The sequence below is a fragment of the Sander lucioperca genome, chromosome 7 (assembly GCF_008315115.2).
Source record: "Sander lucioperca isolate FBNREF2018 chromosome 7, SLUC_FBN_1.2, whole genome shotgun sequence".
Classification (NCBI taxonomy): domain Eukaryota; kingdom Metazoa; phylum Chordata; class Actinopteri; order Perciformes; family Percidae; genus Sander; species Sander lucioperca.
The window spans coordinates 19,216,022-19,230,038 of NC_050179.1; the positions used below are offsets into that span (position 1 = coordinate 19,216,022).

At 42.0% G+C, this 14,017-nt stretch overlaps 1 protein-coding gene across 7 annotated transcripts in view; it reads left to right on the forward strand.

Annotated features, from left to right (window-relative positions):
* Nucleotides 1-14,017, forward strand: part of LOC116046819 (pleckstrin homology domain-containing family A member 7-like) — a 148,028-nt gene that overhangs the window by 119,653 nt on the left and 14,358 nt on the right. For 5 of the 7 annotated variants that reach the window (XM_031295240.2, XM_031295245.2, XM_031295241.2 and 2 more), the window contains 6 exons: nt 4,101-4,282; nt 6,643-7,191; nt 7,654-8,200; nt 9,302-9,385; nt 12,096-12,149; nt 13,481-13,546. In XM_031295240.2, the coding sequence (XP_031151100.1) occupies nt 4,101-4,282; nt 6,643-7,191; nt 7,654-8,200; nt 9,302-9,385; nt 12,096-12,149; nt 13,481-13,546 (1,482 nt within the window). The remainder of the gene's footprint in view (nt 1-4,100; nt 4,283-6,642; nt 7,192-7,653; nt 8,201-9,301; nt 9,386-12,095; nt 12,150-13,480; nt 13,547-14,017) is intronic. The other 2 variants (XM_036002695.1, XM_031295243.2) reach the window with 2 other exon arrangements.

Below are 14,017 nucleotides of genomic sequence, written 5' to 3' on the forward strand. Positions count from 1 at the left end.
GCGGTGCAATCAACTCCCAGATCTTTATAATGTACCAGGATCAGCATCGAGTACATACTTCAGCATGGTGAGTAAGGAAATTATAGTTTGTAATTTTATTTGTGCACAGCAGTAGCTACTGAAATGAGCTTGTTTGAGCAGCCAGATGGCAGTGCTCTCAGAGGGCAGCTGTTAGGGAACTTGGAAGGGATGCAGGAATGGGAGCATTTATGTTTGTTTGTGTACATGTCTGTATCTGTGTGCTGGGGTTTATTCAGACGTTATAGTATCAGAGATAGAACAGCAGGGGGGACAGTCTTTGTTTGCATTATTCATGAACGTGTTTAGTGTGTACATTATACTACACGAGTGGGTGTGGTGTTTTGTGTGTTTCCGACTGTCATTACGCTGCACACGAGAAGCTGAATTGCTGCGGAATCGCATCTTATTTCATCACAATATAAACCAAATAAAGAAATTACAGTGAAATGTTTGCAGTCGCTGCAGATCCCACCACACACTTATTATCCTGCATTTATTATTCAGTGAATGAATTAGGGTAGGGAATATTTAGCGTTTAATTACTTTTCATATGCATGCATCTGTTGAGTGGGTGCTCTCATTTGTCTTCCGATCCCAGCCACCGAAACACTGAATGAAGGAAGGAAGGAAGGAAGGAAAGGGCAAAGTAGGACATTTATAGATCTGTGCTGTCCTCAGTGGAGTGCAACTCACTTTAAAAGGGCCTCTAATCACCCCACTTTCACAGCAAGGACATCTTTATCAAGGATAAAGAACACTTATGCGCTATTAATTAAGCAGCTGTTAGTGATGTACTGTTCCTTGGATTTCTTGGCCATTTCTGTGGTTTGATGGTGTGTTTTCTTATCCCTGTGGATAGCTAGCCAATTATAATATCATCGTTTACACCATGTTGAGATATTTTTAGCACAGCCAAAAAACGAGTTCAGTCACAGGAAGCCTATCTTTTTCTTTCTGCCTATATGAATTATCAAACAGTGAACGTCTTGGCGTCAGCCTCTCAAGGACTTCTCTCTGAACTCGCATAAATTTAAAGGCAGAAATCCATAGTTGGAGAAGCAGAGATACCAACGTCTCTACTGATGGTAGTCTCAGTAAACCAGAATGCATTGCAGCCAGAAACATGTTGATTTGATTTTTTAAGAAAGAAGCAGCTCTCATTTCCCGTTGGCTGGAGGAAAAAAAAACTCTCCGCCTTTCCTGCAGTTACTGTGCTATCGCTAGTATTACTGCTCTCTCAAACTACACGAAGTGAATGAATATAATATATATAACTACTTTTCATGTGGTATCTGGGATGCAGAGAAAGGCACTCTGTAGATGTATGTAATTGTTGTTGAGAGAAAGTAGGTAGGCCTACTTAAAATTGTAAGTTAAAGCTGCGTTTACAGATTTTTTGTCGCTTGGGGGCAGCGGAACAAGCTGTAAACATGGAAATATTACCTTATAAAGTGGTATAGTGAAAGTGTTAGCAAACAGTTTATTTACACATTTCTACGAGACAAGGAGCATCATTAACATTCATTTGAAGACATGTTTCTGGCCACCTGATGAAAATAAGTCCAATATTTAGTGTCTTTTTAGCTCTGTGATGGTCTATGTTCAGTTTATGTAGTTACTAAATTGGCAGTTTGGTGCTTGTCAGGAAGTTTATGCTGGGTTATTATGAGCTCTTCTGCTAAAAACGGCAGCCTGCTGCAGCTTGAAACAAGGTTGATGGGTGTTGCAAAACAATGAGCTGAAAGATGTTAAAACAAAAAGTTGCGGAATCGGGGATAATTCTCCGTGGGTTTGTCACTATGAACGACCCCTTTCACTTTGAACCAGAGATCTTCAACAGAGGGTCCGGGACCCGTAGGGGATCCTCAAGGGGGCCACTAAATTATTGTTAATTTTTTTGAAAGTTTTGTCAAAAATTAAAATGTCTTAACATGAATCCAACATATTATTAGCAAATATAAATCGTGTGAAAAAACACAGTAATGATAGGCTTAGTGGCCTATAATTTAGTCACCAATGTAGCCATCCACAGATACAGCTAATCCTTGGGATTCATTGTGCCACATTTATGTTTAACAGTAAAAGATGATTTATAAAATCATGCCAACAATTATTGATTTAATAGCTTAGTATTTTTTGTACTAAAAAGTATTATAAAGGCCCTTACACACAGAGCCGACGGCCAAACGTCGGCAGAAAAGGCAATTGGGCTGATCAGTCTCCCCAAATTGGTCAAAAAAGTGCCTCGGAACACACCAAAGCGACAACATGTAATACGTCTCCATAACAGCAGGTGGCGCTAATCTGTATTGTCGCCCAAAAATGAAAACTGGCAGCTGATTGGACGAACGCGTCACGTGGGTCTGGCTTCTCCGGAAATTCAAAGACAGACTGTCATGACGGCTTGTTCAGAATACAATCTCATATTGTACTAAAATAGTTCACCGAAACGTGTTTCTGAAAACATTTTAAGCGAGAAATAGACCATGCAGTTGCTGAATCTGTCTTCATTTCAGATCAACAAAGGTCAGTTTAAAAGATTTTCGTCAGATTTTGAGAGACTCTAGTCACGCTCATTCCGCTCCCCGTTTCCGGGTTAGCACTCCACCAATCAGATGGGTCATTTGAGTCCGACTGCCGGCAGTGCCCGCCCTGCCGATTATACATGTCAAATCGGCCAAAATGAAGGCCGACGGCCCCTCAGACGGACGATGGCACGGAACACACCGAACAGACTCGAGTCACTGACCTCGCCAGACTGTCCAACGGCCGATTATCGGCTCTGTGTGTCCGGGCCTTAAGGTGTATAAAGGCTTTAGGCCGCCCTACACGTTATTGTAGGCCCAGTTTATTATGCAACTTAATTTAGGTTAAGGTCAATTTTAGGTTAATAGGGGGTCCCTGATCCATCTCACTTTCAGTTAAGTGGTCCTTGGCTTAAAAAACGTTGAAGACCCTTGCTTTAAACAGTCATTGTATCCATTGTTAAAGTAGAAAAATGGATTAGTACATTTCTAAAGCACAAAATAAATGTTTGGATGCACTGAACACAGATTTAAACACAGATGATGTATAACACTGGGCTTCAGCGAGGGTTCAAATACTAATTCTATCATAATATTGATACATAGTATGCAGTTAAACATGAGTCAATAATGATGATGTGTGAGTAACTTGATACATTGAAAACAAAAGTTCCCCTACAGGTGCACAGACTACAGTCCATAATAGTAGACCTAATGTATAGTATTATTGAGTATGTGTCTCGCCTGTGTTGGCTCTGCTTGAAATAGTTCTGCAACATCACACATCCCAATGTTTCCGTCAGTATAGTTTATTATAGATTCTTTTGATATTCTACACACTGTGTCTTTGGATCCATCCCGATGATGAAATGGGACAGATGTGCTCTCGACTGTCACACACCAACAACAGTGTATTAGATCAATGACTAATAGCCCTTTTTACTGTGCATACAAACACATATTAATCTTAAATTTGCCTGTCATGAGCTCAGCACTTAAATCACAATTGGCTACAATTGGCTTTTCATGGTGTCTAATCAGGCTTGCCTTTCACACTGCCTCTTTGCAGAGCTGCTTTTCCATGCCAGACCACTGTAACTGATGTTACTTTCTTATTTTGCGAGATATACCATTGAGAAATATAAAAAAGCTATTATAACGTTACTCTTTATGTGTGTAAACTGTTATTTGTCCTATGTTCTTAGTAGGTTTCTAAGCCGTAATAGCAGGAAAAAAAACAGGTTTGTGAGGAAACTGGGGTCCTTTTTTCTGACACACATTTTCTATTCTCCATTGCACCGAAGAATCTTTCCTCTCATTGGTCAAAGGTTGTGGCTTTGTTGGTCGTAACTGGCTGGCATTTTTGTCCCTGTATTTCTTTTGTGTGGTTCCCTTCATTGGCTCTCTCTCTCTCTCTTATGTGGCCCTTGATGTTGTTTCTCTTGTTGGACAGCATGATATCTCCCTGTCTCTTTGACCAACGCTGAAGCTCTCAGCTGATCTCTCTGTCTCTCTGACCACGACACTGACCTAGCCTCTTGTCTCTTCCCATAGGCTAGCCACACTGGTATGCGCTCGTACATTTACAAGCAGAGCTCTGTGATTGGCTCGCAGGCGGAGCACACCGGGATGCGGACGTATTACTTCAGCGCTGACACCCAGGAGGACATGACCACCTGGCTGAGGGCCATGAACCAGGCCACGCTGATGCAGAACCACAGCAACACACTCATCAGGTAGGGCTACACACACACACACACACACACGGCCACGCTGATGGCAGAACCACACCAACACACTCATCTGGTAGGGCTACACACACACACACACAGAGTACATGTCATTGAACTAACCGAACACACAGCGTACACCTTACCTTTATTGCCCTAAATCAGGCAGCTGTAGAATGCCAGCAGCATACTCAAGAGGTCCATAACCATAACTATATGAGTACTTACCTATTTAAAAAAAACACTTTTTTTCCCCAGAACAATAAGTTCCAGATCTTTACTTTTTCTGTTTCTACTGACAAGCATTGCTTTTTCCACCTTAGAGCATGAGCTCCCCCTTGTGTTTGTTGCCTGTATTTTGATTCCTATGTTCCTTTTGTCACCCTTTGTATTTTTTATTGAGATATAAAGTTGATTAATGTCCCAACTCTAATTGGGATTACACTAGGAATCACTAGTGTATGCCTGACTGAAACACATACAGTACACAAACTTACACATCGTCTAACAACACAACGTCTAATTCAGTCAAACATAGACAGACACCTAACACACACATACATTCACTACCTTCAAATGTTCTTCTTCCATATGTCCATCTTTGGTGCCATTCGTATTTTACAGTGCTGTGGCGATTTTGTACTACACTTCCCAGAGATCACCTGTTAATCAAGTTCAACTGCTACAGCTAGTAGCAGTAGTTTAGGCCTTTGTCCTGTGTTTATACAATAAATGTAGTTTGTCATTACACTTCATTGATTCAGTAGCTATCCAGTTAATGAGGCTTCTGACATATTGTAAAATGTTCATTCATATTTTTTTTTTTTTTATTACTCTTAATCATGTTTAAACCCCTTAACATTCTTACAGCCGATGTTCTAAAATTTAGAAATTTATTTGTAAACAATGCAGTGTGGAATATGTTATTATACACTGTATTGTTTATAAGTACTTGCTGTTTATGATAGCTACAGTTGTTATATCCTATAAATACATATTTCCTAGAAAGTGTTGCCATTTGTCTTGTCTCTTTTTGTCACTATAAACGATTCATGTTAAAACATCCCACTCCGCTGTTTACAGCTTTAACAGCTCTGCGTCAGTCCCCAAGCTATGGCATATGAGCGTAGTGTATTTTTTTAACGTCTGCCTGCTTTCACAGAGTACATTCTGGTGTTGTGAAATGCTGCTTTTGAACAAGCAGCCGCTTTCTCCATGTATTATTCATATGTTAACGGGGGGAGGTGGCACAGATCAAATACATCCCATCATTCTTTGGCAGCCTCAGACACCCGCAGCTTGCTCATTTTTTGTGTTTGGAAGGGGAAATCCCGCAAGACTACACTAGTTGCTAATGAATGGCAGAATTGTTAACTGAAGACACTTCCACTTTTGGGGTATTTTCTTATTGAACAAACTATAACAGTGTTTCTATTTGCTGGCATGTTGCACGTCTTTTTCAAGAGTTTGGACACTTTTACAATATGCAAACACATGTTCTTACATTTATTGTACAGTGATGGGATGCATTGCTAGCAACAAACTACTCTTACACTAAAAGAGAATGCTTTCTATGCCTCATTAAGATTAGATTGATAGATAATGTATTGGTCCCAAGGGAAATTTAGGATTCAACACATTTTAATAGGGACTAACCAGTCATCATAGTGCTAATTTATATTGAATATCTTCAGATACCAGCTGCTGGGGAGCATGTCGGCACCTGTTTAGTTCATTTTCTTAAAGTAAACTTTGGTGTGTGGTTCATTCAGAGAACTGAACATTTCTCTTGTCACAGGGGATTTAATTAAAAAGGAGTTTAAATCTAGTTTTGCTTGTCATATGCCCTGCTTTAAAACGGCCTGTCCTTAAAGTTTGGGATGAGGCTAAAAGTTTCTCTTTTAAGTGACAAGTCATCTAGTTCAAATTCAGTTCAGCAGAACAAAACAGAAAAAAAGCCCCCTGAAATGGTAGAACACCATGTCCATGGCGTATCAGGGAAGTAAAAGCCACTGAAATCCCTTTGAGAGGTTTAAGGAGAACAGTCGGCTGTCAGCAGTAGTTATTCATCTGGTTCTCTTGTGTAGCGTGGGTATAATCAAAAATTTCAAAGTAAGAGTTGGGTGCCAGACAAGGAGAATAAACATTATCTTCCCCATGTCATTTTACTTTCTGTTCTCCTCCCTGCTGCGTTTGTTAGTTTTTCCTCTTCCCCCAGCTCACACGTCTGATTCATCTCCTCACCTTGCTTTCCTGTCTCACTCAGGATTGAAACTCTCACAACGTTGAAGAGAAAGTTACAGAAAGTACGAGTGTAAAAGGCTAACGTTCATCCAGGCTTTTCCTGTAATCTCTACTCTCCACAGACCATCTGACAAGTTCGAGACGTTTAACATGTTGCAGCAGCAGGCTGTCCCGCAGACGAACCACGTAAACAACCACAAGAGCGCAGACTCTGAGACCGTCAGACCCATCATCCACGAGGTTCTCCTGGAACCCATTCACCGTGATGCAGATGAACGCTGCAGCTTCCACAAAGATTCTCCTGCCACCACCATATCGGAGCAGCCCATAGGAAGTACAGCACTGGAAATGGACACACACACGTCCCTCCCCTCCAACCCTGCGCCCTCTGCCCTCCCACTGTTAGACCACATGTCGGCCTCAGCGCCTGTGTCCAGGGTTCCATCCCGGGCACCGTCTCGAGCCGCCTCGACACTGCCCTCCAGCGTTTGCACGAGGAACGGCCTCGTCTCAACGCCCAGCCCCATCCTGGAGCCCAACGGGATCGCAGCGGGGACGTACCAGAGGGCCCCAGCGCTGCCCCCTGCTGACACACACAAGCTGGTGCGCAGGAGAAGTGCTCTGGAGCAAGTGGAGCAGTGGGTCAAAGTGCAGAAGGCTGACCACAAAGGGTAGGTCACTGTAATCTGTCTTATTTTGTGAAAATACTAATTGTTTAATTGTCTGTAAATACACATGATTACAAACATATTTGTTTTATTTGATTATTTAATGTTTACTGACTATGCAGCAGACAGACATGGTAAAATGACACTATAAGTATAGTGTAGAGTTCCCTCTCGTGAGCTTTGCTTGCACATTGAACATGTATGTGAATACCAACCCGCCATGAACATATCATGTTCAGAGAATCAACTTAAAATATATAGAGCTTGTTATTGTTAAGAAATAGTAAAATATATCAAACAATTTCCCCATGTGTAGCTCAAGAAATTTAATTTATGTTTAGACAGCTTTTTTTCTTATTTAATCCTTAAATAAAATTCAAGGTAAGATTAGATTAATATATAGATATTCTGTTCATTGGGTATGAAAAAAACATGGTTTTGTGTCCTGCTGTTCTTACTCAACAGCCCCCCATCCAGAGAAAACACCCTCCCTCGGCGCACACCCCCAACCCAGCACAAGTTCACTTCCATAGATGCATATCAGACCCTGCCAAAGACTCCTCGCCAGAGCCCCACGCCTGCCCGACTTGGCGAGTACAAGTACGCCCAGGACCGCCTCAGCCACTTCCGCCTCACCCCTGACCCAGGGCCCAACACCGTCTGGCAGCTGTACGAGTGGCAGCAGCGCCACCAGTACCGTCACGGCAGCCCCACAGCGCCACTCTACACCCCGGCCCCGGACTACCCATTTGGCCCACGCCCCCCATCCACTGTTCCTCTCTCCTCCTCAGCACCCAGGTCCGAAGGACCGCCCCGCTGTGTGTCGGTGCCACCTTCAGCTGCAGACATCCCTCCACCAGGGCCGCCGCCTGGCTCCAGCAGAACGCTGTCGCCCACACGGAGGCCGCACACGCCAGCTGAACGGGTGACAGTCAGGCCCGTGGGTGATAGATCGGTGGTGGACATCCCCTTCGCTGTTTCCCCCCGCAGGACCAAATCTCAGATGCTTAAGGTAAAATAATGTCTGATAAAGGCAGTCAATCTTGCATGTTTGTTGCAAACAACACAAGGTGTAACTAACTGAAACATAACTCCCATTTATATTTTAAAGGCAATTCTGTATTGCATTGTACACAACTATTTTACTGCCCACGCATGGTCTGGGATGCTTCATACCAAAAGGACAAGAAATGAAAGAAAAAATCTATTATTAACAATAGAGATCAGCTTTCTCTGGACACAGTGTTTTTGTATTATATTGTACTTACTGTGTACAGAGTGTGTCATTGGCAAATTAGACAGTTCTCAATCTAGGGAATGAGATTAAACTTTCAGTTTAAGAAAAGGCCCGGGTTTTTGGCATCAAATTTACATTATGCACATTAACCTCACACTCTTATCCAAGTCACTGTATTCTGTTGATTGTATAAAAGTGATCCATCTTGCCTGTTTGTGCTCTTACCAGATATTGAGTGCAAAATATCAAATGGAATAGTTTCTCATCCAGAACAGTGTCAGTCATTCTGACAGTGTGGGGCGGATGTTGGAACTGTGCTTCACTGAACAGAATAATTGTTTCAGTGTCTTGGGGCACAATGGTAGACATATCCTTAAGGCATTCAGTCTGTTAAATTACCTCAACTGGATCAGCAATCAGTCAAAAAGTCAGTCAAACCGTTAACTTGAACCTATATTGAAGATGTATACATACTATTTAATATACAATACACCGTATTTAGTATATACAGTATATAAAGAAATTTTTCACATTTATTCAAACTGAGAAAGGATTAGCAGCTCCATTAGTATTTGCATATGACATTTTTGATGTCACAAAAACCCACAACCACAAGCCACTTAATTTTGCCCAGAGCTAATAAAGAATTCAGTGTTATCGAGTTCATGTAAATCATTGTATCCTCTAAAACAACAATGAATTTTAGCCATTGGCGAAATGGAACTTATGTTATGATAGCAGATTCTTCATAATTCAGATTATTTGGTGTTGTCAATGACATTCAATTTGATTTTTTGAATGTCATTTTCTAAACTCTGAATGTTTTTGTATGTATGTATGTATGTATGTATGTAAAATGTGTTTATGTGTTGTCAGGGTGCTACTATCGAGAGACGGTCAATGCCTCCATCTGGCTACATCACACACACAGTCAGTGCACCCAGCCTTCATGGCAAAACGGTACGTCTTACACATTTAAACAAAAACTACTTCACCGCATTGCAAATATTAATATTTGAACAAACATGACAGTAGACATGGATTTAATTTAACACTATTTGGAACTTGGAGCAGAAGCTTTGAAAGCTCCACAGGCCTGTATTGGAAGTGATGTGTAATTCCCTCCAGCAGTCTACTTCCAGAGCCAGTTAACGTTTCTCACAGTGTGTTCACGCTGCCAGACACTTAAGAAATCAGTCACATGAAGAGCGTTTATTCTTCGCTACAACAAAATGTTAACACATCTCAATTAGGCTTTTGTCGGCACAGGCCAGTTGGCTGTAGCTGAACATTTGGGAGACATTGCCTGTCATCTACAGTGTGTTGCTGTGAGTTCTGCTTTTTGTTTCGACACCATTAATCCCCCTTAATTGAGCTTCTGTTCTGCTTGTTCAATTTGGCCATCAGCCAGTCGCACAACAAAGTGGCTACTGGTGCTGTGATTGCAAGTTTACTTTTTTAATACGAGTTTCACTGAAGTTTGGTGTGGTCAGTTTTAATGCCAGATGTAATGTCCTGTGGTGCCTGACAGCCCGAGGAGCTCACCCTGCTCCTCATTCAGCTGCGTCGGCATCAGGCCAAGATGGCCTCCGCACGTCAGCACGCGTTCACCCAGCTGCAGAGGCTCAACGGTCCCAAAGAGTCCTACCACCACAACCCCTTCCTCACTACTACTACTACCACCACTAGCACCAGCCCCCTCCTCAGCTCCGGCCCCTCTCCGGTGTCCCACCTCGGACATGTGGGCCTCTCAGCTCCCCTGGGCCATTGCAACAGCCAGGTGGGGGCTCTCCGCGGCATGTCAGCCTGCCCACCCCTCATTCTACCACGGGCTTGTAGAGGTTGCCACTACACATATTGCAAAGCTGCTTTACACTTAAATAGTTATTTTTCTTTCTGTTTTTTTATACATATAACTCACATAATTTGTACTGAATTTTCAACATTTTTAATTGAGAAAGGTAATTATTTGTGTCCATTATTCTTTGGTAATCTATGTTCTTTGGATGATACAGTTGGTCAATTTGTCTGTGCGTCAATCTGTCTGTCCAACAATTTGGTCCAGAGTGAAATATTTGATCAGATGATGAGTTCTAATCATTTTGAGGAGACCCTTACAATTAAAATTTGTCCAACACTTTGATTTTTAACAAGAGTTAGTGAAAAGTAATTTCTGGTTTTGCTGTGGGGGTAATGTTAGTCCTCAGAGCATGAATTCTAATGACATCTAACCTCCTGGCACTTCTCTCTTGCCACTGTCAGCTCAGGTTGTGAAGTACAGAAGTTATTTAAAAATATGCTACATGGATTTCTACAATATAAAAATAAGTAACATTTCAAGTTATTCCAGTAAAAGCAGTTAAATTCCTCAACTGTAACAGTTAAGCGATTTTTTTTTGTGCATCGTCTTGCATTCCCCAATCTTGAAGCACCTAGTCTTTGGGTGCTGGATGATTGGGATCTCACATTAGCAACAAATCCAAATTCATACACACAACCAGCAATTGTGCTGCCTAATACCACATAAAATATATGATAACCCTTAAATTCAAAACTGATCTGACATGCCTGTTATACCTTAAAACCACTATGTGTAGAATTTTAAACATTCCGCCTTTGGTGCCCCCCACCCACCCCCATCATCCCACCACCACCACCACCAATGGATCTGACCAACAACAACTGTGGATTGTCTCATTTTTCTGCAAACACAATGTCATCACAAATATGCTATAATCACATAAGCATTTTAGGGTAGTGTCCGGCGTAGGGTCCGTGTCTCCACGTACCTACGTAAGTAGCCATGGCGTAGATTTAACGCAGAAGAATAAATCCCGCTTTAGGCCATCCTGTAACTCCCAGTTGATTGCACTTGATAGTTCCCGACTGTAAATACAAGTCTAAATGTAAAATAGTGCTGAAAAATAACCTATCCCAGGGTAGATAAGGGCTAACTAAAACAAAAAGGTTAACACAACAGCAGCATCATTAGCCAAGTCTCAGTATATCAGTGGCAACCTCTACCCAAAAGCTGCCCTGCTTTAGTGGTGTGACATTGGGCATGGTTAATCTGTGAGTGCTGGCCCTGCTGCCGTCATAGAACCATCCGCCTCTTTTTTTTCCATGTGCTGTTCTTGGCTGGTCCGTTTCCATATCGTGCTTCCAGTGATACTGTCCATGAGCATGTTGAGCTTCGAACTTTTCGACGTCCACAAAGCCATCCCATGCTTTGGCTGACCGCTGGCTGGCTGTGGATGTGTCGGCCAACTTGGTTTTCTGATATGTGAATCTTTTTATTTTCGGCTTAAAATTTAGTTTTTCTTTTGAGTGATGTGAGTTGAATTAAAGCCGAATTCAGGAATGTTTAAAATATCTGCTGCTTCTAATGGATCTGGTTTGTGCTGGTGTTTTGTAAACTAAAGGAATTAATTTTTTTACTGTGTGTGTGTGTGTGTGTGTGTGTGTGTGTGTGTGTGTGTATGTGTGTGTGTGTGTGTGTGTGTGTTTGTGTGTGTGTGTGTGTGTGTGTCTGTCGGTTGTGATGCATGTTGGCACAGACACAACAGCAGTTTACGCAAGCTTCTTAGATTCAGAGGCCCCAGATAGTGAATTATTTAATTCCTGTCAACACAAATCAATAATCCACACTCCCATGTTTGTCACCCTCTAGGCTGATGACACCTATCTGCAGCTGAAGAAGGACTTGGAGTATTTGGATCTAAAGGTGAGATCAGAGATTGTCCCCTGATCCCCGTTAGTTATTTTAACTTATCTTCTGCTTTAGCTCAAGTGTTCTATTTCTGCTGTGCCTTTTCTGGTTTGGAATTCCTCTAGCTCAAACTAAAACTCTTGGTGTTTCTTACTGACGACCACTTCTAACACTCTGGCCACAAATAGAGATGTTCAGGCATCTGTGTGGGACAAAATATATCCCCAGTAAACTTCTAACTCTTCTCACGAAAGCAGCCGCCATTTTGTGACTGCGGCTCTGTGTCTTTGTGATTTTTAACTCCCAGATCAGAGCTTTAGAGCCCCTGATCCTCGCAGTTCACAGTTTACTACTGCACTGCACTGCTGGGCCTCTCAGGCCTCTAATGAACGTAAGCTGTATGTATGTGTGTATGTGTGTGTGTCTGTATCTGTATCCAGTATATGTACTGTATAAATGGATATAACGTTGTATGTAGTGCGTCTGTGACTGTGCGTGTGCACATTTATGCTTATGCATGTTTCTCCAGTGTTAGGGAGGCATGTGTCTAGTCTTTACATGAGTGTGTGTGTGTGTTCACATGTTTAGAGAGTCTTTGTTCTAGAAAGACCATCCCATTGCTTACAGCACTGCATTTACAGCTTGAATGGCATCAAATGTCTTATCTCCACGTGATCCCCGTCTCCCCTCCCCATGTGGTGATGTTGACGATGCTGTTGAAAAGTGGGCATGGGATGGCTCGGCAGTGCATGGATTGTGGCTGTGGCTGTGGCCCGGTGGTTGATAAGCCAGCTGCTTCTACCATCGTCTCTGAAACGCTGCACCTCCTTGACAAGAACACAGGGCTCTACTGTGTCATGTCTCTATTTTATTCCAAAAAGGAGCAAAAAGGAACTCCGAAACTAATCATTCCCAAGCACAAGAAAGAGCTGTTATCAGTGAAATGTGTTGATTTTCTCATTGTTAAATCTGCCCATGCTCTATATTATTATTTTTTTCTTGTGTTTCAGTAACCCCAGTAAAACCCCAAACTTTTTTTGTATGGAGGGGACACTGTATAGATGTTTTATGGATAAGTCAATTTGTGCAGGGCTTCAATGTGTCCATAGTCATTGTGTTCTTCATGGCAAGAGCTGATTTTGTGTGCCAAAATTCACTCATATTGTCATATACACGAGGCGAAGAGAATATGCCACAGACAGTCTGTCTCAGCCTCCTACTACCGTAGTCTGTAGCTGGTCTCTGTGTTCTGTATCTCCTGTATTTCAGCACCATTGCACCACGGTTCAGACACTTTGTTTTACCATACAACTAACATCTGGAAATGCTGATTTTGCTATTTCTAGGTAGCTGGAAGTCAGACACTGAGGGAGTCAGGGAAACCTGTCAAGGTTGCAGAAAGTGATGTGGATGTAAGTACGAGCTCAATAACTTCTCAAAATGTTGGCTGAATTAAATACAGACCACTTCCATTTCGGACGCTGTCAAGGAGGCTATGCTTTCATTCCTGTTTGTCTGTCAGTAAGTATCTAAAGAAAAAAGTAAGACATCTAAAGAATGTCATTGAATGTCAGTTAAATTTAAAGGAAAGTGAAGCTGTTACCCAATAAAATGTAGGACATTTTTATCATCTCATCATGTACTGTACTAAAACGTCTGCAAATGTATCCAACAGTTTTCTATTACTGTATGTAGTCTGATTGAAATACATATTAAAGCAACACTAGGTAACTTTTCCTGCTTCTGGCCCCCTACAGGTTCAGGTTGGAAGCAGAATTGTCCATTACATTACATTATGCAAGTTTGCCAGATCGGGTAGCGGATCTGTAGTTCGAATGAACTGGACAATGTAATGTAATGGACAATTCCGCTTCCAACCTGTA